The sequence below is a fragment of the Marmota monax genome, unplaced genomic scaffold (genome assembly GCF_021218885.2).
Source record: "Marmota monax isolate L192 unplaced genomic scaffold, Marmota_monax_Labrador192_F-V1.1 WCK01_AAM20220418_F8-fsc00140, whole genome shotgun sequence".
Classification (NCBI taxonomy): Eukaryota; Metazoa; Chordata; class Mammalia; order Rodentia; family Sciuridae; genus Marmota; species Marmota monax.
Genome location: NW_026694256.1, coordinates 562,996 through 589,103, shown reverse-complemented (window position 1 = coordinate 589,103; position 26,108 = coordinate 562,996). Strand labels below are relative to the sequence as shown.

The 26,108-nt window shown below is 36.2% G+C and overlaps 1 protein-coding gene across 1 annotated transcript in view; it reads left to right on the top strand.

Annotated features, from left to right (window-relative positions):
* Mcm9 (minichromosome maintenance 9 homologous recombination repair factor) overlaps nucleotides 1-21,830 on the top strand; it is a 77,757-nt gene extending 55,927 nt beyond the window's left edge. Inside the window, exons 9-13 of the mRNA XM_046466987.2 lie at nucleotides 11,906-12,108; nucleotides 12,890-13,093; nucleotides 14,185-14,267; nucleotides 14,738-14,883; nucleotides 18,124-21,830. Of these exons, the coding sequence (XP_046322943.1) occupies nucleotides 11,906-12,108; nucleotides 12,890-13,093; nucleotides 14,185-14,267; nucleotides 14,738-14,883; nucleotides 18,124-19,582 (2,095 nt within the window). The 3' untranslated portion in view covers nucleotides 19,583-21,830. The remainder of the gene's footprint in view (nucleotides 1-11,905; nucleotides 12,109-12,889; nucleotides 13,094-14,184; nucleotides 14,268-14,737; nucleotides 14,884-18,123) is intronic.
* Nucleotides 21,831-26,108: the final 4,278 nt, after the last annotated feature.

Sequence of the window (26,108 nt, the reverse complement as noted above, 5' to 3'; positions counted from 1 at the left end):
CAACCTAGGAAACAGCATTCAAAATTTATGGCAAAATATTTGTTTAGACAAGCAGATCTAGAGTAAGAAATTTTTATTTAAAGGAAGTTCTCCAGACAGAAGAATATGATTCCCAGTGAAAATCTGGTTCTACACAAATGAAGAGCATTGGAAATGGTAGGTCATAAGAGAAAATAAAAAAATAATCAACAGAACCAGATTTAGTGATCACTTACCAAGGTAATTATCTATAGCAAAAAAAAAAAAAAGACAGTAGTAGCCTAAAGAACAGAAGGAGGAGACGGAAGTTTGCTGTTACAAAGTTTTTACGTTATCCATAAAGTGGTCCAATAATGTTTAAAGGTAGACTAATAACATAACGATGTAAACTCTAGAAAAAACATGAAAACAGAGGAGTCATAATAATAGCCAGTTATGGAGATAAAATGGAATCATAAAAAATAATCAGAAAGGGAACAAATAATAAATGGGCCAAATAAAATACAATTAGCAAAATAACAGATTAATACAAAAAGAGTGTGTGGTACTGAGAGTTGAATCTAAGGCCTTTTGTATGTTAAGTATGTGCTCTGCCACTGAGCCACATACATGCTTACCTCCAACTGTATGAATAATTATACTAATAATAAATCGTGTAAAACAATTAAAATTCAGGGACTGTCAGGTTGAATAAAAAAGCAAGCTCTGACTATGCGATGCTCTAAAGAAACAGACTTTAAATGCAGACACATCAGTAAGTTAAAAAAATGTAAAAAATACATTTATATAATAGAAACAAAAAAACCTGACCAGAAAATTACAGGAAAATAAAACTTCAAACCAATATCATCCATGAATATAGACACAAAAATTATTCCCAATACTTTAGTAAATTAAATTCAACACTAGATAAAGGATTAACTTTATAGCCAAGTAGGTCTTACCCCAGAATGCAAGATTGGTGTAATGTGAAAATCAGTCAGTGTAATACACAATATTAGCAGAATAAAAAAGAAAAAACTGTATCCCAAAATAGAAAGGGAAATTGTTTTTGACAAAATTAACTACTTATGATAAAATTTTCAGCAAAGTTCCTTTGTCTTTTAAATGGAAAAACCTACGAAAAAAAATCACAGACTTAGTGGTAAAAGACCGAATGTTTCCCACTTAAGAGTAGGAGTAAGAATGTCTACTCAAAACTATTTTTGGTCAGTATTGTGCTAGAAGTCCAGTTAGTTTAGTAAGAAAAAGAAAGAAAACACATTCAGATTAGAAAGGAAGAAGTTAAAACTGTCTTTATTTTGTATGACATGAACACCTATATAGAAAATTTTCAAGAATCTATGAAAATCTACTAGAAATAATAAACGAATCTAAAAATATCAATAGAGTGCAAAACCAATATGTAAAAATTAATTATCACTATCTGATAGCAGTGAACAATTAGAAGTCAAAATAAAATATACATTTATAAGAGCATCCCCAAACAGGAATTCTTTAGGATTAAACAAAATATGTTCTAGATTTATACTCTAAACACTGCAGAATACTGGAGAAGGATACTAATTCCATTGATCAGAAGACTTGTTATTGTTAAGATTTAAGCTCTTCCCAAAGCAATGTGACTCAATGCAATTGCAGTCAAAATACCAATTTTTTATTTTTGGTAGAAATTAATAAACTGACTATTGGGCATGGTAACGCACACTTGCAATCCCAGAGTCTAGAGAGGCTGGGGATCCCAAGTTCAAAGTCAGTCTCAGTAACTTAAGGAGGCACTAAGGAACTCAGTGAGTCCCTCTCTCCAAATAAAATACAAAAAAAAAAGGTCTGGGGATTGTGGCTTAGTGGTTAAGTGCCCATTCCTGGTACCCCCCCCCCCAAAAAAAAAAAGAAGAAGAAAGAAAACAATTAATAAACTGATTTTAAATTTACATGGAAAATCACAGCAACAAGAACAGCCAAAACAAGTTTGAAGGAGGACAAATTTGGAGGACTTTATTACTGTATCAAATAGTGTAGTGTTCAGATAAGGATAGACACAGATCAGTGGAAGAGAATGCAGGTCTAGAAATAGACCCACAGATACAAAGTCAATTGATTTTTCAGGAAAATGCCAAGATAATTCAGTAGAGAAAGGATAGCCACTTAAAAAAAATGGTGCTAGAACACTTAGATAATCCATCAACTGAAAAATGAATGAGTGGATTTTAATAAATATATACTAGGAATTTAAAGGAATAAACTGTTGGTGCATACATCAACATGGTGAATATTTAAAAGTATTATGCAAAGTGAAAGACACCAAGCATTAAAAGCTACAGCGCTTCCATTTATATGAAATTCCAGAAAAGATGAAATGAAGGAGGGAAGTCAGATCAGTGGTTGCTAGAGGTTGAGGGTTGTGGGAGGCAAATGACTACAGAGGGGCTCCTTTAAAAAGGTGGATTTTTGTGTTACATAAATTATATATATACCACAACAACCATAACTCTAAAAATATATAAACTCAAATCTTTATTTTTACATTCACCAGACTTGAAATCACTCTGTCAAATGCTGTTGAAGTTTCTGAACACTTAACTCTCCCTGTGCTCATCCTGTCATCCTGTGTCACCCTGGCTGGTGGCGAACAGGACAAGTATACAGCTTGAGCTTTTGTACCCTGTTGGTAGACCAGCATAGAAAGACACCACATAAGAATAGATTGGAAGGGCATGGAAAGAAATAACAGTGCTAGGGGAGATGTACATTCATCGTCAGTAAAATCCTTTTTTAGTTGGAGTGACATCTTCTAGAGGAAGTAATTTTAAGAATAACTTTCAGATTGGATTTCTTTTGTCTGCTGAAAAGGAGAGGACTCACAGCTTGGAGGCAAGAGATTTGAACTTTAATTATCTTGCTACTTGTACTTATAGTCAAATTTTCATTGTTTCTTCCTTAAACCATCTGTCAAATGTATTTTATTTATTTATATATATATATATATATATATATATATATATATATATATATATATATATCAGAGTTTGCCTGAAAAGCACTTTGAGTACTTTGATTTAATGAATTTTTCTCTTGGCTTCCTTTTTAGACCACCACACTGTGGTAGACATTGTTGTTATGGTTACTTTGCTAAACATTTGTATTATTATGGTTTTAAGATAAAAACCTGCAAATGTTTGTTTTGTCTTGGCTGCTATCTAAAGTGTAATAACTCTTTGAACTAAGACATGGATTACAACCAATATTTTAGGCTTCCAATTTCTTTACCTTTACATAACAATTTTTACTTTGCAGAGCATTTTAGCATATTTATTTCATTTAAAGATCACTATAGTTTAGTGCATTCAAGGAATTACAGGACTTTGTTCTCTATTGTTATTAAATAGGTCTTTATTGAGTGTCAGGTATAGATATTGGTGACATTTGGTTTTGTTCCTCTCCTCACTAAACTATTTTGGAATTTATAAAGACATTTATACCATATTATTCTTATCATAAGCAAAGAGTCAATTTCTAAACATTGCATACTGTATAATTATATAATACTTTCAGTGGCTTGTATGTTTTATTTCCCCAGCTTGATTTTTCTTTCTTTTTCTTTTTCTTTGTCATTTCTCCATGTTGGAAAGATTTCTTTTTCTTGATCAATTTAGTGAAGATAGTTTTTAATTACCTTGTAATAACAAACCTGGGTTTGTTATTACAAGGTAATTAAACCTGGTCTCTTCTGAAATTACTCAACTCATTTCTAGCCTACTCCCAGGAATAGTAGGACTACCATGTGCTGACAAGCATCTGGTTGTATTTGATTTTCAACATGATGTTTCTAACATATGCTGGCCTGTTGAAAATTTCAACCAGACTTAACATTTCTTATACATCAAAAATTTTAAATTTTATTTAGAATCAGAGCAGTCATATAACCTGTATTTGAATCTCTCCTACCTAGGGTTACTAGGCTCTAAACTTTCCATACAGAAATAAGAATTCACAAGAAGTGAAAATGTTTTCCCTTTCAAATTTTTCTTTTCTTCTTTGTGACTTTACAGAATTGCTTAAAACTGGTACTGTCATCTCTCATAAACAACAAGTGCCCAACAATAACATTAGCAGTGAATATCCCTTATTTAAAGTAGAGCATAATTAAATTGTTAATATTTTTATGGAGAAGTCGTTGTGGTCCTAGTGGAAAGAGCAAAACTTCTGTGCCCTGAGACCTAGCCTCAGTTCCAGCTGTTCCCTCACTGCCGCTGCAGCATCAGAGGTTCAGTCATCTTCAAACCTACTTTCCCACAGTATGATTCACTATTTCGTGTGTTTGTTGGGTCTTTTAGACTCATTCACTTCTCTTTAATATTTGAGTTCTCCTTTCTTCCATCATTTCAACTTCTTCAAAAGAGGCCCAGTTAGATACTGTCATCTCTACTAAAAGATTTATTCAAGAACAGCTCCTTGGCCTCTGGCCACTTTATGGATTGACTGTTCTTGGGTCAGCTGCCAGTCCATTCAGTTCCTCTGTGGCAGTTTACACAAAAGGAATCAAGGGTTATGTGCTTAGTGAACACTCCAATGTTTGGCCTATCCAGACTGTAATGAGGACAAAAAAATCACTTCAGGAGTATATCACAGAGCAGGTCAGAAGAAAAGGTAGGTTCCTCAGTGCTGGAAAACAATAGTTTAGGCAGGCAGAATAATATCCTAGCAAATCAATCTTTATAGGAGGTGATTCTTATGAAAAAAGTTTTGAGCTCACTGGGTTTCAAAGAAATAGACAGAAGGAATGGGAGGGTTTTAAAGATAGTACTTAATCACAGGTACTAGTGAGCTGTAGACTCTTGGTCTCACTCCACAGTATTTTTTTTTTAGTACAATTTTTTTTAAGTTGTCAATTGACCTTTATTTTATTTATTTATATGTGGTGCTAAGACTCAAACCCAATGCCTCATACATGCTTAGGCAAGTGTTCTACCACTGAGCCACAACCCCAGCCCTCTCTATAGTAGTTTTTATAATTTCTCTCCAGATTAAAGCTTCAACCAACTAAGTGATACTGTTTCCTCTATATAAGTTGCCTTTTAACTTTTTTATTTTTTAACTTTTATTTTGACAATATCACAGAAAAATGCAAGAATAATACATTGTTTTGCTTTCAGTTCAGCAGTAAAGTGTGCCCTGAATCACCAGTGTTTTATCTATCATCTGTTTGGCAGTATGAACCCAAGAGAACTCTCTTTAAATTCCATTTTAGTTTATGTTCGTTTTTCATACCACTTACTCTATGTCAGTCTCCAGTTTAAGAAAAAGTTGGTTCTATCTCTAACAGTAGCTCATGTAATGTTTTAGGCTAATAGCTTTCGGAATCTCAAGTTTTACCACTTAGAGGCCTGTTAATCTTTCTAATGCAAAGTATGCAGTAAATTGCGAAGTGCAAAACTCGAGAAAATGTCTCTAGAGACCTGCAGCATAACATGGTGTTAATTAGTAATACATGGGGTTAAGTGTGAAGACAGGAACACTTAATCATTAATTCTAACAAAATAAAATAAAAGATAGTACTCCAAATTTTACCCTTAGGAAAAACCTTAAAAACCTAACCTTCTCCTCAAACTCCATTTCAAACATTTTACTCATTTTGGCCCAAAGCTTGGAAACCCCAGGATAGGAGTCATTCAACAGGCTACCACCATCAGTATACTTTGGGTCCTGTCTCTCAGACTCTTTAGGTTTTCCTTTGAGACACATGGTATCTTCCTTGCATCATCAAATTGTAAAATGTCTTTTTTTGCTTTCTCTCTCCTTTTTTCTCTCCTATATCTCAGGTGACTAAAGGTAAAGGTATTGATTTGTGAAATGGTTTTGGTTTGAATTACAATCTCCCTTAAGGATATTAGTGTGAACCACTGAATCAGGGTACCACCTGGCCTCCAAGACTACAGAAATTTCTCATTTTTTTTTTCAGTGTGTCACTTTATATGTACTGCAGACTATTAGAAAGTTCTTTTTTATAAAAAGAAACAGTATACTTATTTTGTTCCATTTAATTGTGCTAACTTCACAAATTGCTTTTAGAGTTGAGGTTAAACTTTATACATTGTTTCACATGGTGGGCATACAACTTCAGGGGCCATCATAGTGTATACACTTACCATTCAAATGCTTATGTGACTGGGAGGGAACCTACTGTGATTTCTGTACTATAAAACTTATAATTAGAATAAAAAAGTGGTAAAATGCTCAGGATGCCCAGAGTCTACCAAAATGTAAATCACAGTGTCAATAACCAAAATGTAGGTCTTATTGAGTCAATGCATGTTTGAGAAGACCACTAATGTTGTTTTTCTTTGTTTATGTTACTTAAATCTGCAAATATTTTTAAAGTTTGAGAGTTCACTTACATTTTCCCTAGCTGCTTAATGAAATAGAACAGGAAACCAAAATGCAAATGGTGTAATGTGAACTTTAAAAAAGGGATGACAGTACTTGAGTTTAGGTGAATTCTTTTTAAACTGTGCAAATGAGCATCTGTGCTTGGGAGAATGGCAGCACAGTGCCATACAATGGTGCGTGGTCCTTTGAAAGAACTTTATGTGTTGATGACCTTCAAGGCCTGGAATACCAAACTAAATAAATGATTTGGGAGAAATCAGGGTTCTTCTCAAACTTAACTATAGATAATGCCTCATCAAGGGCAGAGTATCACTGGATTCTTCAATAATAGAGGATATTCTAGCTGTTTGCTAAGGACAACTTAACATTATAATTAGATATTTGGTGCTATTAAATTATACTCACATGCCCAGGAAGGAAGAACAATCTGAACATTAAACAGCAAGGTAGCAATGTATAGTTTTGCTCAAAACTCATGTCTTGAGCACTCATCAGTGTAGTGCTGTTTGCCAGCTTCTGGCCCACAAAAATGCAAGGACGAGGCCTTTGTTCTTGATGTGCTTACAAGACAGACAAGTAAACATTTATTGTACACTGTCAGTCTAACAGCCCTCTAAGAGCTATGGCACAAACTTGAACTTGATTACTCCATTGCTGATCAGTGTTCTGGCCCACAACTAGACTACTGAATCAGAGTCTCTGAGATGGACCTTGGAATCTGTTAGGTCTCATTGGACAGCCTGGCAGAGGGACCACTGCTCCAGACTGATTGCTGTGCACCCAGATACTCTGCCTCTACCTCCCAAGATCTTGGAAGCTGTGTCTTTGTAGACTACTCTCCTGTTGAGAGGAGGGAGTTAGTTGCCGCAGTCTGTCTGGCTGCAGCAAAATAACCGGGGGGTGACGAACAACTTGTGCACGTTGATACAGCAGGAGTGGGAGCCGTTTATTGCAGGACAGGAGCAGTATTTATACATTCCACACAGCTTATCTAATTAGCACAAACTAGATACATCAGTCAACCAATAAGGAATCTCCACACTTAATGGCTCGCTTTTGTTACTTCTCAAACCACTCCCTCTGGCATTTTGCCAGGCACCATCCAGACTTGTTTACGAACTCTAACATTCCCCTGGCAAAATGCCAGGTGTTATTTTTGACTTGTTTACAGACTCTAACAGTTAGTCATTCTACATAATCCCCCTGAGAGGACTGAATGGGACTATAGAATAGGTTGAGAAGTGTTCCTTGGAAGCATCCAGATGTGCCACCAAGATATGAAAATATAATCTAAAATCATGTACTTTGAGAGTTTGTGTTCTTCTAGATGACTACATAATTGGAACTCTTGCCCCATTTCCTCTTTCCTATTCCCATTGCTTATGAGTTGTCTTACTACTCATTGAGCTAATATAGGTGTGAAAGGTAATTTTCAACTTAAAGACCTTGTTAAAAGGTGGGAAAGAATGTGCGTACCTAGTATTTAAGATTGCCAAATATATATAATGCATTGAGAATAGGTTTTGTTTTTTGGTTTTTTGTGCTAAATGGTTTCGCTTTTTTAAAACTGAGGTTGAATTAATGTAGACATGTGAGGCAGTCTAGAAATTGATATTTGAAAGTTGCATCTCAGACTGTTTTCTATCCAAATTCTTTTGGTAAGGAGACCACTCAACTGTTACTGGGTTTGCCATAGCCAAAGGATCTGGAGCGTGCTAGAGGTTTTACTGTATATTAGTCATAGTAGATTAACTGCCATAGCAAATAGTAGCTTAACACTGTATATTTCTTGTATATGTATGTATGTGACACTAATCCCATTAAGGGGACTCTGCCCTCATAAACTCTTCTAAACCTATTTCCCACAGGTCCCATTGCCCAATACCATCACATTGGGTGTTAGAGCTTCAAGATATGAATTTGGTGGGGGGCACAAACATTCAGTTCATAATAGCCTCTATTCCTTTTGACATGGGGGAGTAAAAGTGCAAAACAAAATTTGACATTTTAATTATATTAAGTGTACTATTCATTAGTGTTAAGTATAGTCACATCATTGTGCAAACCAGTCTTTCATCTTAAAAACAGAAACTCATTACTCATTAAATAACTCCCCATTTCCCCTCCTCCCAACCCTTGTCAACCACTTTTTCCTATGAACTTGATTTCTTTTTCCTATGAACTTGATTACTCCAGATAACTCATAAGTAGAATCACACAGTATTTGTTTGTGACTGGCTGCTGAGGTTCATCTATGTTGTAGCATGTGTTCTAATTTCCTTTTTTTTAAGTCTGAATAATTTTCCATTGTATGTGTAGAACTCATTTTCTTTATCTGTGTACACTTGAGCTGTTGTACCTTTTGGCTCTTGTGTATCATGCTGCCAAAGACATGGGTGTGGCCTCTGTTGCAAGTAAACGTGGAGATTGCTCAATAAGAGTCATAAAGGGAGTCATGGAGATCATCCCCAAAAAAAGGGCATTTTCTGGAAGTATTGTACTGGTAAAAATAATATATATTATCTAAGTTTATAATGTTAAGAAAATTACTACTGTGTTTATAGGAAAGTTTAAACGTGGATTTAATGACTGGAAAGCTAGCTTTTTCTAGAAACCAGTGTTTTCATTCCTTGAAGTTAATGAAGAAAAAAATGTGTATCAGCATTGTTTTATGACTGTTGAAGTCTATGAAAATATAGTAACTGAATTTTAGGATTACTGAACTAAGATTTACTTTTATTTATCATTTAATTAATACAAATATATTGAGCATTTAATGTGTAAGGATAATAGCAATAAGTCAGTCCCTCAAGGAGTAACAAATTTAGTAGGAACAAATAAGGCAAATAAATAGATACCTAAAAACATCAGGTAGAATCTTGAGATCACGGGAGTTGTACATCTAAAATGTTACAGCCCATAGGGGAGGAGATCTGGAAAAGAAAAAACATTGATTTTTGAAACTTAGCAGATATAGGTTTGAATCTCAGAAAAACTGTCTCATTGTAATCTTGGGGAAGTTAATATCTAATCTTCTAGCTTCCTTATTAAGTTTGTGATAATAGCACTCACTTTCAGGTTTCTGTGAAGATGAAATAATATGTATAAATCTAACAGTGGTTGGTATTACAAATGTGGTAATAATTTTTATTAATATAAGTGAAGAAGGTTATGTTCACATTGGATTAGAAAAATGAGTTACCTTATAGTAATTCATGAGTTCATTCATTCAGTGGTCTTTGTGAGCCACCAGTATGCACAAAGTATTTTGGATTAGAGAGAGAGAGAGAACATAACCTGTGTGTTGAGAACATACCTGTTTGCTTTCTAAAGCCCTTTTCAGTTTTTAACAGAAATGATAACAGGTCTGTAACCACTAGGTTTATTAATTGCCTTCCCCTTTCACCTGCCTAGAGACTTCCTGGCATTGTCTGAATCCTCCTTCTTTGCTATAGAGATTTTCCTGACTTCTTATTCCACATTGCCACCTCTTTTATCTACTCCCCTGTTTTTCCTCGTTTTCATTTCTTCACCTCAGGAAGCCTTTTCTCATTGCATACAACTCTTACTTGGTCCACTTCATGAAGCTTAATTTCATTTTTTTTCTGGTTACCTCAGGAATAATTTACCACCTTTGTTCTGTCTTTGCATCTCACATTGGATTGTATCCCTCATAGATATTCTGGTGTGTCCTTAGAAGTTTCTGTCTCCTGATACTATAGTCAGAATCCCTTGCACACCTACTATCTGCCAGGTGCTCTCTTGGGCCTCCTCATCCTCCAGCAGTTCTATTGTAAAATAATTGGAGTCAGGAACTAGCTGAACACCTTTTTGAATTCTCAGTATATCCTTTGCACATAGAAAATAGCCTATAAATATTAGTTGATCAGACAGAGGAAGAATGATTAATTGTACATAGTATTAAAAATATTTTTCATTATTTCATATGCAAGTATATTTTTGTTTCATTGCCAATATTGCAAAAATACTCCTTTTATGGTAAATACAAAGTCTCACCTGATTTTATGTTAAATGTGCTTTTGTGGGATCAGTAGGAACTATTTATTGCACTGCTTTTTTGGAAAATGATTCCCAAGTTCTAAACAACTAGCTGTGTAGAAACCATTTTTGAATACAAATTGTAAGATGTGGACTATCTTTTCAGAATTTTCTCCTTTGGATTAAGTCTTTGGTAAAAGCACTTTGCATTTCTTGTTCAATGAATGTTTTTTGTTTTCTTTTGTTTTTGTTTTTGCCACAAAGATTCTTAAACTTTTTCGTTCTCAGGGAATGAAGTAACTTCTAGAGCCAACTCGAAATAGATTGAAGATTAACAGATGTAGCACATGTTTGCTGATGTCATAGGACTGTGACTTAGGAGAAGCAGACCTCCCACTATAACTAAAAATGGAATTGAGTGCAGAACATACCCATTTACAGATCATTTATTTTACATTTCTTATTGTCAATGAATATACATATTATTTTGAGAACTTGCCCAACATTTATCAGTTTAAGAACAGTATCTAAGTTATGTCATATCCATACCTATCCTGCTACCATCCCACTTAGGACTTTAGTACCTCTTTACTGAACCACTGCACTAGCATCCCACCCATGTCCCATATACATTCCTTCCCTGTCCAGCACACCACCAGGCCCAAACCTCCTCACACATATACACACCCTTTCATAAATGCTCCTCAAAAATTCTATGGTTCAGGCATGGTGGTACATACCTGTAATCCCAGTGTCTTAGGAGGTTTATGCAGGAGGATTGCAAATTCAAGGGTAGCCATGCAACTTAGTGAGACCCTGCCTCAAAATAAAAAATAAAAAGGACTGGGGATGTGGCTCAATGGTTAAGCACTCCTTTTTTTTTTTTGGTATTGGGGAATACCAAAAAAAAAAAGTAAACCAATCCTTATATTTCCTATTCTTTTCTGCCTTCCTTTCTTTTATGATTAGAAAAGATAAAACAAGTAAATATACAGAAAGTTTTTGCTCACCATTCCCCAAAGTCATCCCTACCTCTTGTTCTCCACAGGTATATGTCTCTATCCACTTAAAAATGTCCAGGTGTCTTGAAGGGTCCAGTTTAAAAGTCACATCATAGTGTTTTCCTGGTCATCTTTTTCATCACATAGACTAATAACATTTTCCTTAGTTCCCTGGGAACTTTATACTTATAGAACCTAGCATTTGCTGCCTTGAATTACATTATAGTTGGTAGTTTACGAGCTTCTGAAGAATAGTATCCATGTTTGGTTTAATTTTATATACCTCTTAGCTCTTAGCAGAGTGTGCTCACTAGAGGAGCATAAAGAATATTTATTCAACAGTTGTTTCTCTTCAAGATAAACTAGTTTCAGTATACCTAGTTTGAACTTGTTAATTGTGATACCACCTTGTATTATGTCACATTTTTTTCCTCTAGATTCTCAAGGTGAAAATGAAGTCCCATTTTAGTGACAAGTTTGATCTTGGTTTTTATTTGAATCTCACAGTCAGTGAATTTCACCCTCTCTCTCCATAGCCTTGTGTGCAAGCTAAACACAAGGACCACCATACTAGCAGCAACCAACCCTAAAGGCCAATATGATCCCCAGGAGTCTGTGTCTGTGAACGTCGCCCTCGGCAGCCCACTTTTAAGTCGATTTGACCTGATCCTGGTGTTGCTTGATACCAAGAATAAAGACTGGGATCGTGTAATTTCCTCCTTTATCTTAGAAAATAAAGGTATGTGAAAAATATATAAATAATTCAACATGGCAAGGAAAGATTAGACCTGACTAAAGGAAATTTCTCTTGAAAAAAATTAAATAAATCCAAGATCCCCTTCCTCTCAGACAATAGAGAAATGCTTAGACAGAGGGCAGTGAGTGAGAGAATCTGGTTCAGGGGCCCCAGAATAATGAGCAGAAGGAAAAGAGGCTTTCTCCACCTGGTACAATGAGCTTTTATATATATGTCCTTTGTGATGAAAGGGTGCAACCTTATGATATAAAATTTCCATTCAACTCTTGCACATAAAGAAAACTGAACTGCTTTATGAGTTGAAATCTCTAAAAGTGAGCTTTACATTTGTTACTATGAAGCAGACCAAAGTGTTCTGAATAATTTTAACCCTTGAGATAGCTTTTTTTTATTAAGCTTAGATTGTAAGTCTGCCCATTCTAGAATGTATGCTTTACAAAGAATAGGACTAGATTTCAATGAACACAAAACCTAAATGAGTACAAGAAGCTGGTGTAGTGTCACATGCCTTATAATCCTAGTGACTAGGAGACTGAGGCAGGAGGATCACAAGTTTGAGCCAACCTCAGCAACTTGGCAAGAACCTGTCTCAAAAAGGACTGGGGATGTAACTCAATTGTAAAGTACTTCTGAGTTCAATCCCCAGTACCAAAGATAAATAAAATAAAATTATAAAAAAATGAGTATAAGAACTTTATCAAATCCCTTAAGATGACATATTTTCCTGTTCTTAAATTTTACTAACCCAACACGTAATATACAGGTTACCCAAGCAAATCAGAGAAGCTGTGGAGTATGGAAAAGATGAAAACCTACTTCTGCCTCATTAGGACTCTCCAGCCCACTCTGTCTGATGCTGGCAATCAAGTTCTTCTCCGGTACTACCAGAGGCAAAGGCAGAGTGATTCCCGGAATGCCGCCAGGACAACCATCCGCCTGTTGGAAAGCTTGATTAGATTAGCAGAAGGTTTATCTCTTATCTGGTGATACTTCTCTTGAGTGCCTACTGTGTGCAGAGCATGTAGCTTGGAACTGTGGAGTCAAGAGTAAATTGGAATAATCCCTACTCTAAGATGCTCACAGTCACTTAAAAAGTAAAGGCTGTGAGCCCTAAGACTTCCACTCATCAGAGGACAGAAAATGGATGTCAAGTGGAATGTTGTATCATTAAGAAAGAGGAATCTTGGTTGACATCTCAAGACCTCCCATAACTTAACATACCACTATTTAGAAAGCCTCATTTCTGATGTCTTCTCAGTTCTATTAGCTTTTTTAGTGGAACAGTTACTTGCTTAGAATTGTTTTCCATATATCTTCTGTGGCTCTTGCTCAGTATTTTCCAGTCATGACCCATCCCGATTGTTAAAACAACCAAATCAACAATGCTATGTCCTGTCCCATTCCTAAGTCATAGAACTTAACATATACACGTATAGCTAATGTGCATCTCAAACATTTATTTTCTAACATTGGCTTTTACATTTTAGATTATGTTTAAATAATATTTAAAAAACTTCCCGTGAACTTTATGTATCACATGATAAAATAATATAAGCTTAATAAAAGATACTATAAAAGTAATGGACCTCATTTTTTTCCAAGGATTTATGTCTAATATTAGGGCAAGAGTACCCAAAATTCAAGCTTGCTTGTCAGTAGTTTTGAAAAGCTCATAAATCATAGATTAAAAAAAAAAAAAACGAATTGAGAAATGAGTTTTAATTTTGTGTAGTTTTATAATAGATTAAAACAAGGACTAAAAGTTGTTAAAGTATTAAATATATGTTTCTGCAGCACCTTTCTATACTGTCCAGAGTACTTTCTCATGGATGTATACAAAATTGCATGACGTGTGCAGAAGGATCAAGTCTATTGTTAGAGAAACAAGTGTAAAACTAGTTGCATGTAGAATTTTGTGCTTGTTCTAGTAAAATTAATTTGTTATTAGTGTTCATTCATAAAGCATGATTTGTGTGTGTGTGTAGAGGAGAGCAGGAGTAGAGAATTACCTGTATCATCCTAAATAATCCTAAATTCAAATGCATTTTATTTTCTTAGCTCATGCTCGGCTAATGTTTCGTGATATTGTGACTCTGGAAGACGCTATTACTGTGGTATCAGTAATGGAGTCTTCAATGCAGGTAAGGATATTTTGTGTATCTGATGTGTACCTTTATTACAAGCTTTCTTTCAAAAAAAGATACTATCAAGAGTTATAAAAATGATCTTATTCTAGCTAGACCTAGTAAATGCTGGAAAAATATCCATAGATAATCATTTAATAGAAGGGGGAAATGTCATAGAGACCTTTCATTGCATCATTGACATTGCTTTTGCTCATTGGTGGAAAATAGTGTGTCTCAACTCTTCTCAGCACACCTGAGTGATGTTCACAGTCTCTCTAGTGACAGTGTCATTTCTTAAATCAATGATTGCCATCCAGAACCGGGAAAGAGAACTATTAAAATGTGAAAAATTTTCCTAGTTGATTCTCGCTCCCCAAGATGGGGGTATTTAGTGCTGGTCTTAGCCACCTGGGAGCTGAAGACCCTTCTGTGTCCTTGCTATGTGCTGGATGGCCTTGTGACTCTGGTATTTTCTCACCCCGTAGGGAGGTACACTGCTGGGAGGTGTGAACGCTCTCCACACTTCCTTTCCTGAAAATCCTCAGGCGCAGTACCAGAGACAGTGTGAACTTATTCTGGAAAAACTGGAGCTGCAGAGCCTCTTAAATGAAGAGCTTGAAAGACTTGAAAGGTAAGGAAGGAAAACCAAGAAAGGCACATAGTGGAAAATAACTTCTCTGGCATTTAGTGAAACAAGGGAATGTAAACTGAATAGAATTTATATTGTTTAAAGAGCATTGTGTCTGTTATCTATTGCTGTAAAATCAACCATTCTAAATCTGAGTGGTTTAAAAAAAATACCACAACTTTAATGCTCACTTTCTGGGAGTCAGAAATTCAGGCAGGCTCAGGGGAGATGGCTTGCTACTTACTCCATGTTGTGTCAGCTGGGGCGACACCTCAGAAACTTAGCTTTCTTATGACTTGCGAAGATGTGGATAATAGACGTGACAGACACATGGGAAGGAATGTGTTAGTCAAAGCAAATCAGTGGAAGCATGGACTCTGGCTGCCTGAAGAAATTTGGCCATAACTTTAATGTTTGCCTATTTCCTAAATACATGGGTCTCTGAAAAGCTAGACTTTGTGTACCTGAGAAAGAGTAGTAAGGAATGGCAAGATTGCTCATTCAGGCATCTTCACGTTAATGTGAATGGCTTAATAATTGACCTGAATCTGATAAATGAAGTGCATATGGAGGTGGAGCAACTCCAGGAGAATTTGGGGACCACATGGGATAGATACTGTATTAAGTAAAACCTTGGAATTATTTGTTACTATTTATTTATTTATTAGCTCTAATCAGTTATACACAACAGTAGAAAGCTCTCTGATTCATTGTACACAAATGGAGCAGAATTTTTCACTTTTCTGGTTGTGCATAAAGTAGAGTCACACCATTCATGCCATCATACATGTACCTAGGATAATGATGTCCATCTCATTCTACCGTTTTTTCCTACCCCTTTGCCCCCGCCCCCCTCCCATTTGTCCCATAGACAGTTCCTCCACTTATCCCATGCATATCCCCCCATATGAATTAACATTCACTTATCAGAGAAAACATTTGGCCCCTGATTTTTTGAGATTGGCTTATTTCACTTAGCTTGATGGTCTCCAACTCCATCCGTTTACCTGCAAATGCCATAATTTTATTCTCTTTTAATGCTGAGTAATATTCCACTTAGTATATGTACCATAGTTTCTTTATCCATTCATCTATTGAAGGGAATCTAGAAAACCTTGAGAATTCTTTTCTCTTCCATTTGCTTCCTTCTCCTAGCAGCATTCTTTTTTATTTATAAAACCTAATCAGAGCCCCCCTAGGGAAGTCAGGCATGAAAGGACTGGCTTTATCCCACCAGTGCCCAGATGACAGGCTGCAATTAACTTGCAGTCTGTATGAAATCAACCCCCCTTTCTTTTGGCTTCTCATCTCTTCTTATGATCCAGAGCATGATGCTAAGATCGGTTACTCTGTTGCGTGGTTTATGGTCTGACCTAGCCAGTTGTTTCAAGCCCTTCCTGGATGTGGATTAGCCTTTGGAGGAGCTACTCATTTTGACCTGCCCAAGCTACCAGAAGCTGAAAAATGATGCATTCAAGAAAGGAGAACCAGTGTTGTGTGTTAGAAAAATGACAGTTGGATTAGCCAAATTCAGAATGACTCGCTTAAAGGAAAAGAACAGGAGGAAAAAAGTATGTGACTATCTGAAAGATCGGATTCTGTCATAAAATGTTGTTTCTTATTGTATTTCTTCATAATGCAGAAGTATATTCTAATATTGATCCTCAAAGCAACAAAACCAGGTGCTGAAAGTCTGACCTACTCTTATCAAGTGAGAAAAATACAACTAGCGTATAGGTTTTTACCCTTCAAGAAAGAGTTCTTCATTCCTTAAGGAAATCACATAATTCAAAAAAAATCACTGATATTTTTGTCATACTTTCTAGAAAATGCTTTACCAGAGACAGCATGCTTCAAATAAAGACATTCTAGTACTCACTTTGGGGAATCAGAAAGCAGAGGGCACAAAGATGCTGTCTTATAAGAAAGTATAATAAAACTGCACAAACTTTATTTGTAGGAATGTTTAATTCCTGAGTAAGAATTAGATAAAAATAATAGGGCAAAATTATTCTATTCCTAAAATTTCTCATCATTTAGTATATTGTTATAAAGCTTTAACAAGTGAGTCCTCCTGACCTCTATTTGATGCTGAACAGCAGTAATTTTGAAAGCTACTTGATTTTTTAATTATAACTCAGATTAGTCATAATAAACATGGATTTTCCATGTCAACATTTCCAATTTTACTGTAAATGACTATAACTCAATATTTTCTTAAAACTTTTTATTTCTGAGTATAAAGGTAAAACATGTTCTTTGTAGGTGGGCTATTTTAGAAATTAGCAGTAATTAATAAGAAAACAAAAATAACAATCTTATTTCCCATAGATAGATACTATTAACATTTTAATGTATGGAAATAAATTTGTATTTCCTTCGAGTCTCTTCTCTATGATTACACATAATTTTAGAATAATTTTCTTATCTGCTTTTGGGCATAATTTTTTTTCAGATTTAGTACATGGAAATGGGGTCATATCACACTTTATATTGAGAAGATGTTTCTAGGTTGTTAAGGGCTTTTTAATGGGCATACTTTGGGAGTAGTACAATCCCTGTTAGAAATTCAGTTTCTAATGTGCCCAATATTTAGAATGAGTATCACTGAACAGATCATTCAGAGAGGGTAGGCTTTAGCTCTCTATCAGATTGATAAGAGAGCCACTGCCCAGATTTTATGTTGAAGCATGGCTGGGCTTTGCAGGAAAGGGTGTCAGAGTTACCTGCAATTATCCACTATGAATGTGAATGCTGGGGCAGTGCCAGTGCCAGGTTAAAGGTATCATAGAAACCTCATTCCTGGGGAAAGTGACTTTTAGATGCACTAAAATCCAGTTCCTTAGTTGGGTGAAGAGATCTACAGAGAGCAACAAGCCAGTTATATTTGAACATTTTTGCATGAGAGATAAGACTGAACATTTTACACTAACCTCCAATCTTAAATGAATTAAATGAACTTTCAGAGAGACTTAAAATTGTAGACCAACCACTGATTCATTTTCTTAATTTTGCTACAATTTTATTTAAAATTAGAATGCCTATCACAGCACTGAACTCTATATTGATTTTTTTAATAAAGGATAATCCTTTTGCTGCCCTAAGCAGCTATGCTTGATATTAATTTGGAATTATTTTAGACTTAAACCTTTAAGATGAGATCTCAGAGACTGAAGAAATAAAAAGGTTAATGTAGATTCTCTTCCCTTCAATACCTATTTTCCTTATTTGTCTCCATTCCAGGTTACGGAATGAAAGTGCATGCCAATCCCAACCACGGGTGATGGAGACAGAAACTGTTCCAGGGTCCTCCGGGAATGATATAAGGGAAGAACCAAAGTTTAGAACTTCAACACAGCAGGACCTGAACTGTAGCCCACATACTTCCTCCCTTGGAGGCAGTCCCCAGGGAGGCCCACTTCTAGACCTCCAACCCCATCTGAGGTCTGACAAAACAACAAGTAGAAGACATTCAGCTGAGCTCAAAGATGGCAGAGATGACGGTTTGGACTGGTTTGACTTCATGGCACCAAATAAGATAGAACCTAAAAATACCGTTCTCTCTCCTGGTCCTGAAGCAACTAAAAAAAACAAGGCGATGAAAATCTCTAAGAACAAATCTCAAGGTAGGGAAAAGAGTGGGCCAGGCCAAGAATGTGGGCCACTTCTCTCACCAGGAGCAACAGGTGGTCCACTGAGGCCAGGAAGTGTGGAGGGTAAAAAGGCCAAAAGGAGAGCACTGGTGTCTGAAACAGCAGTCCCTACTGATGAGCCCGACTCGGTACTGACTCATCATGTCCCTAGCAGGTTGCTCAGGCTGCGCAAGGAGAAGGCCCAGGTGTCATCCAAAAGTACCACCAGTGTGCCTTCACAGCCCACAGACCCTTCTGCTGCTCAGTCCATTCCTGCACATGGGCCAGAAAAAACACCAGAAATATCCAAAGGAAAGAGATTGAGATCCCTTGCTCAGGAAGAAGAGTCTGAACTTGAAAGTGTTAAGATTCCAGTTCTCCCAGTAGCCAAATTGGCAAAGTTTACTTTCAAACAGAAGTCAAAACTGATTCACTCCTCTGAACAACACAGTCATGCATCTTCTGGCACAAGTAAAATAACAGTTTGTAGTCCTAAAATTCCCCAACATAGAATACGAAGAGAAGCAGCTGTGTCTGTGCAGGGTCCAGAAAAGCTGACCTCTACCTCAGGAAACAGAAACTTCAATCAGCAACAGAGTGAAACAAAGGAGCTGTTACATCAGCCACCAGAGAAGGATGGATCAAGAGAGGAGAAGGAATGTGGCCCTGAAAAGAGGGTTATTCAGCCTGAGTTGGAGCTTGGGAACAAGACTGGGCATTCTCATCTAACTTGTGAGACAGACAGAAAGGAAGAGGTTTCATCTAGTAAGAAAAGCAACAAGGTTCACACTGGCACGTTGGCCAAATTGGCAAACTTCTCTTTTACTTCCTTGCTGGAATCCAAATCAGAGTCCCCTCCTCCTCCTGAAAGGAAGAACTGGGGTGAGAGAGGCCCCAGCCCGCCTCCTCCAACCACAGATCCAGTGCTTGAGAGTAAAAGGAAATCTTTTCAGCTGCAGGGCTCCGCTGAGAAACTGATTCTTTCTAAAAATTCTCTCTTCACTCTATCAGAGCTAGATGATGAAGCATTAGATTTTGACTGGGATGAAGAGATGAGAAAAAAGCCATAATTGTGGAAAGCTTTCTGATCAAATTCACCTTCACTGACTCAACATAATACCCTCAGATTATCAGTGTAGTATTTATAAGTGTATGAACTATCATCCATGTCCATTTTGAGTACCATTCCAAATACCAGCTTCCCCATCAAGTTTTATTTTTCAGGTTTATCTTCATGACTTAAAAAAGTTGTCTAATTTGAGTAAGAGTGGTAACAGCACTCGAAATGAATGGATTGTGCTTAATTTTGCAAATGGAGTATTCCCAAAGATGGTTTTGTTATTTCATCTTTTTTTTTTTTTTTAATGAGGAGGGGCTCATTCCTAAATCCCTTCTTTCAAGGAAAAAAATGCTTCAAAGGTAGCACTCATAAGTCCAAAGCAGATGAACTCTTCTATTTTTTCTTTTGTGTCTTTACCCAGGATGTACTAAGTATGGTGAATATTTATTATCACTTGGAATTATCGTGTGTTTTTCTAATACTACTTTTGTGTTTATTCTCATGCACCAGATTAAATGTGGCTAATACTTTTCTCTGAGAGGTATCCTTACAACTTGATAGCATTCTGAAGATCTGGCAGCTAGTCTAATAGTAGCTTTCTGAAGTACTGATCTTTTGAGTTTTCTTTTTTCTTGATCCAACATTATGTGCCTCAGATTCTTTTTTCCTCTCAGGGACCTATGTTTCACACAACTTAAATTATTATGTGGTCAGTAAAAAAGAGTGTATCCTGGTCTCAGCCATATATCATGTCACATGTACCGAAGTGATTAATATGGAAATGTGATTCCTACTAAGATATGATTCATTTGTCTTTAAAATAAAGCAAATTATTGTTTTTGACAGGAATAGATAACTTAAACTCTGTTTTTCTGTGTGCATTTAAATCACTTCTTCCTTTGGATTCTAGCAGGGTCCTTGGGATTACTTAATTACAATCTTTTTTCTCAGAATTATGCATTTGTACCATAATGATTGATTCCTTAATTGTCTGAAAAACTTTTGGGCATGAAAATTACTCAAATATATGTACTTTGCTAAGCTTTTACTTCATTAAATTTAGAGAAAGCAAAATTTGGGAAACAAATTTTTCTTAAGCATTTCAGCATTAATTCAAATATTGACTAATTAAAATTTCTAAAAAAATTTAAACTATGAGTACAAATTCAGTATGTATAAGTCTTTTGAAGTCTTCAAACATCATAAACAGCTGATAAAAGATACAAGCAATGATCATAAAATTGACTTACACCTGTTCTAAAACATTAAGATTATAGTGTAAGTAATTTATTATTTCTTTACTTGGTCAGTTACTTCCTGTATAGTATGATTCTTAATCTAATGTGTTCCTACTCTTAGTACTCTTTCTTTCCTGAGTTTCATTATTCTTACTTCAACAAAGGGGAAAAGAAAGGGTTTGGGTTTTTGACCAGTTGAATCTAGTCTGGATATGGTTGTTGTATAGACGAGAGTAATTCAAACCTGAGCCACAGTGTGGAGCTGACTTTTTATGTTTGTAACTTGGTATATTTTGTAGTAATGACACATTGGATTTTACATGCTTGACAATACCTAACCTATTGGCTTGTCATTAGGGTATTTTGATCTCTTGTTATCATCATTTAAAATGTTTGTATTCTTTGTTGGGAATCTTCATTCTGTTTCATTTCTTAGTGATAAGAAATTCAGTTTTGTAGTTTTTAAAAATTTTTTATTCTTATTATATATGACAGCAGAATGCATCACAATTCATATTACACATATAGAGCACAATCTTTCATATCTCTGGTTTATAAAAGTATATTCACACCATTCGTGTCTTCATACATGTACTTATGGTAATGATATCCATCTCATCCCCCAGCACCACAAAAAAACCAAATAATTTTTGTAGTTTTTTCTAGTTAACTTGTCAAGAACATTAAGTAATTCATATTTTAAAATACAGTGTTTAATTGTATCTCTTATTTGGTCTTTTGTGTGATCACCTGCGCTATTTTCTATGTGGTATTATTTGTGCCCATCATACTCCTATTATTTATATTAGGCTGACAACATCCTATTATTTGTTCAATTTTAGTACCTATTACCAGGCTCATCTGGCTGAATTATAATTTCTTCTTGCTTATTCTTTGGTGCCTACCCAGATAGAAATAACTACATATGGCAATATTATAAACAAAATTATTAGCAGAAAAATATTTGGTGTAAACACTCACCTAATTACAAAAAAAAATTAAACTTTTAGTACAGCCTGATCTTGCATTATGGCCTCTTGCTGCACTTGTATTTGATTCAGACTCACAGCTTGGTCAGTGGTCCCTTTATGCTGATTCCAATGTCCCTTTAGCACCCTGATATTTCTGAAAGAAAGCATCCATGCTATCTGAGAACAATCCAGACCCACTTTTAATTTTTCCTCCCCCATGTTACAGAATCAGCCAGCCCCAAGGTAGATCTGTTTTCTTTAGAAGTCAGTGATATTAGAGACCAAATTCTGGATCTCAGAGATACACAGAAGAGTCACTAGTGAACAAAGGTTATACTACTGCTATTGGGTCATTCTGAGTGGCTGCAGAATGGAAAATATTTTAATATGTTGAGGTTACATTTTATCCTGCTGTGCCCTTCCTTTCTTACAGTATGTAATTGTACAACTAAACAATCTCTCATATGGTCTTTGTGTGTATCAAAGAAACACATAGTCAGAGGGAATGTGTAGAATCTAAAAGATCGTATTGCTAGACAATAAAGAAAGATGTAAAAATTAACCTTTAATTCCAAATCATCATGCCAAAACATTTTATCACAGGTCATTGGACTCCTTAATATCATTTAATAATTATAAAGTTATTTAAACAATAAAAACTATACTTAATTTTTTGTGAGCGAAAAGAGTAGACTTTAAATTGATTATAAAAATTGACCCTGTAAAAAATTAATCTTCAGTGTATATTTACATTAAAAAGTTAAAAAAAGAATTTTATTATTATAATTTCAGTATTCTATAGAGATACAGGCAAACTAAGCAAATTATTCTGATATTTTTAACTCTTTTAGGCTTTTTCTGAAGGCATACCAACAAAATTTTAATAATAAAGACTCATTTTTGGTTAACAGATTTTAATTCTAACCAATTTACATTTTTTTTAATTAAAATGTCAGTTTTTTTTCTAGAGCCAATTAGGGTCTTTAAAGAAGTTGTTACTTCCAAAGAACAAAGACAAGTTAATGACAATTCAAATCTACATATTCTTTATGTGCACTTATCTTGATCTCTTACCCAAATGCTAACCCACCTGGAAGACCACGAGCTTGGGGCAACCACGAGGAGGATTCCTGGAACTCTTAGCCAGACCACAGCATTGAGCAGTTCAGAACCCACCTGCTCTGGAAATGGGGTTATTACTAGGGACTACCCAGGACCTTGTGAGCCTTTCAGATAGTTTATCAAGCAACTTAGTTCCAAGCTTAACAACCTCACAGATGGGAGAGGAAGCTGGTGCCGGTTACTCAGTGTTCAGAATAACATCTTTCATGTCCGCTTTTCATATTATTAACATCCAAGTGGGATAAAGGGCTCTTGGCTCATGTTAGTACTCTCTCCAATTGGGGTTTTGCTGTCAGTGTCCCATCTGTGCAGCATAGCCTCTGAGGTATGTATGGAACCATCACCCACACAAATCTTCTTTACTATCACTAAGAACATACACAGGAAGTGGTGGTCACTGCCCTTATGACACACTCTGTTTTCTTAAATCAATTCTACAGACACACCTCTTCACTTAAAGGCTTAAAAATGTATCTAAGAATAATATTTGTAAAAGTATACTTGACAAATGATGAACTAGATGAAATAAAAGTGTTGATGTGTCTATGTAAATATTCTAATGTGAGATATAGTACAAGGAAGAAAATATGGTGTGTACACACACACATACTTACACTGGGCCTGATCTTACCACGAAGTAGAGACTAAATTTTCTCTTATGAATACAAATTATTTTTAGACCACTTTTTCTGTTTGATTGGAACCTTAATGCCTTAGCATAGTTGAGCCATGAGAAAACAAGTTATGTTAATGTAGGGACAAACATGGTTTAACTTAGGGTTTTCATAATAAATTAAGCCATATGAAATATTGCTTAAGGTTTCAGATCTAATTTATGTATCAGTTCCCACTGATCAGGTGAATTGGGTTCTAGAATTGGCCAGCAGTAACCTTGTCATGGTCAGTGATTTCATCCATAAAAGCAGAGGATCAGGCATATTTGAGTCAGTATTATTGAGTTACAAAAAATGGAAAACCTCAGAAGCTAGCTGAAATAAAAGTAGGTTTGCTGTAAGAATATAGCAGGGAGACTCATTAAGAACAGGAAAGTCTGACTGGATCAATATGGCTGTAGAGCTGGAAAGTCAGGCCTGAAGCTCTTCCCTATGTCTCTCCTGGGTCTTCAAGTTCCCTCCCCACTACTTGTCAGTGGGCTGGCTTCCTGCCCCCTGGAAACCCTGCTGTCAGTGCTTAAGGCTTGTTCACTCCAGGCCCCTGTAGCTTTTGATCTACTTTGGAGCCTGGTTCCAGACCTCTCTTAACTCTTCCAAATGAGCACCCATCTCATCTCACTGATTCTGGCTCTGTGCTTTTTATTTCAAAAATCTTGATTTGTTCGCCTTGCTTCAAAATGGAGTGGATGGTGGAGTGTGAGTGGCCACCTGGCATAAACCCAACAGCCTGGGCTGTGAATAGAGACAGTCACTTGAGTGGGAAGCAGTGGCTGGCCTGTCTACCACATCCCTTTCTCCAATGAGTTTTTGGCTACAGGTCCTATAATTCTATAAACTTTATTGATTTTGTTCCACTGCCTGAGTTGAGAGAACATGTTTCTGAAGACACTTGGATCGTCTTTCCCAAAGGAGCCAGGTAAATTGCTAGCCATCTGCAGCCAGGTGATTTCCAGGGACTGTGAGCAGCAGCTTCTGGCCATACTCCAAGGGCAAATGAGGCTGCAGACCGCAGAGAACTGTTCATTGTGTTACTGCCTATGGAGCTTCTGTTTTCCTATGCCGAAGTTGCTCATCACATCTATATGTTAAAAGTACTTAGATGAAAATCAATAGATGAGAGTATGTGAAGGGTATTTCCCTGAAATACATTTAGGAATACTCAGCAATTAAGACACATGTTTACATTTCCCAGATTTTTGAACTTTACAATTGTCAACAAAGCAGAGACTAAATCCTTTTTGAGGAGAGGGAAATACCTAAGTAAGTTAGGCCGCCTTTAATCTTTTTCAGAACTATTCAGAAGAAATAGTACCAAATAATTTTAAATGGAGAAGTAATGCAATTTCAATATTTAATGATCTATTTTATCATTGTAGGGAAATTAAACTCCTTTTATAGTTGGAAGGCCTAAGATCATCTTTTTTTAAAAAACATTTTATTTTTTAGTTGTGGGTGGACACAATATCTTTATTTTTATGTGGTGCTAGGGATTGAACCCAGTGCCTCACGCATGCTTGGCAAGCGTTCTACCCTACCTCACTAAAATCATCTTGAGGGATTTACCATATCTAAGATGATTTGCTGTCTCCTAAGGCTCTCTGTGTGAAGTGGGGAATGACACTGTTGCCTGAGGCACTGTTTTGGTAAGCTTTTTTGCTACTGTGACCAAAAGATCCGACAAGAGCAGTTTTAAAGGAGGAAATACTTATTTGGCATTCACGGTTTCAAATGGCCAATTCTGTTGCTCTGAGCCCAAGGTGAAGCAGAACATCACCCCAGAAGGGCATGGCAATCAGGAAGCAGAGAGACTAAGCTGTACTTACCAGGGACAAAATACAAATCCCAAACCTATCTCTTCCAGCTGCACTTGGACCTGCCTACAGTTACCACCCAGTTAATCCATACCAGTGGATTGATCCATTGATTAGGACACAACTCTCATCATCTAATCATTTCACTTCTGAACTGTCTTGCATTGTCTCACATATGAGCTTTTGGGGGATACCTCACATCTAAACCATAATAGGCACACTAAGTCCCTAGTGAGGCTCCTCATGTAGACCTAGAATTAGTAAAGGTGGAAGAAATTCAGAATCTGTATGTATATCATGCTCCATCCTTGGATGAAAGGAGTGGTGCCTTCCAGACACCTCAGTAGTTTCTATCCCAGTTAAGGTTTTGCCCTAACTTCTGTGCCAACCTTTCTTTAGCAAGGTTACCAGTGACTTTCAGTGCTATACTCAGTTCTTACCTTTCTTGATTCCTCACATTTGGAGTCTCTCCTCTCCCTAATTTCCTTGATATGCCCTGGCTTTACAGGACATTGTGCCTGTGGTTTTCCTTCCCAACCTCTTCCGACCTCCTCAGCTTTTCCGCTCCTTACCTGGTTTCTTTTCTCCTGTACCTTTAATGCTTGAGTGGTCTAGTTCTCTTTCATCCCCATCTATTTCTTACATCCCCATTTCAATCTTAGAGTTCTTAATACCCTTCATTAGCTGAAGTTTCATTTCTTGAACTCCACACTCATATCC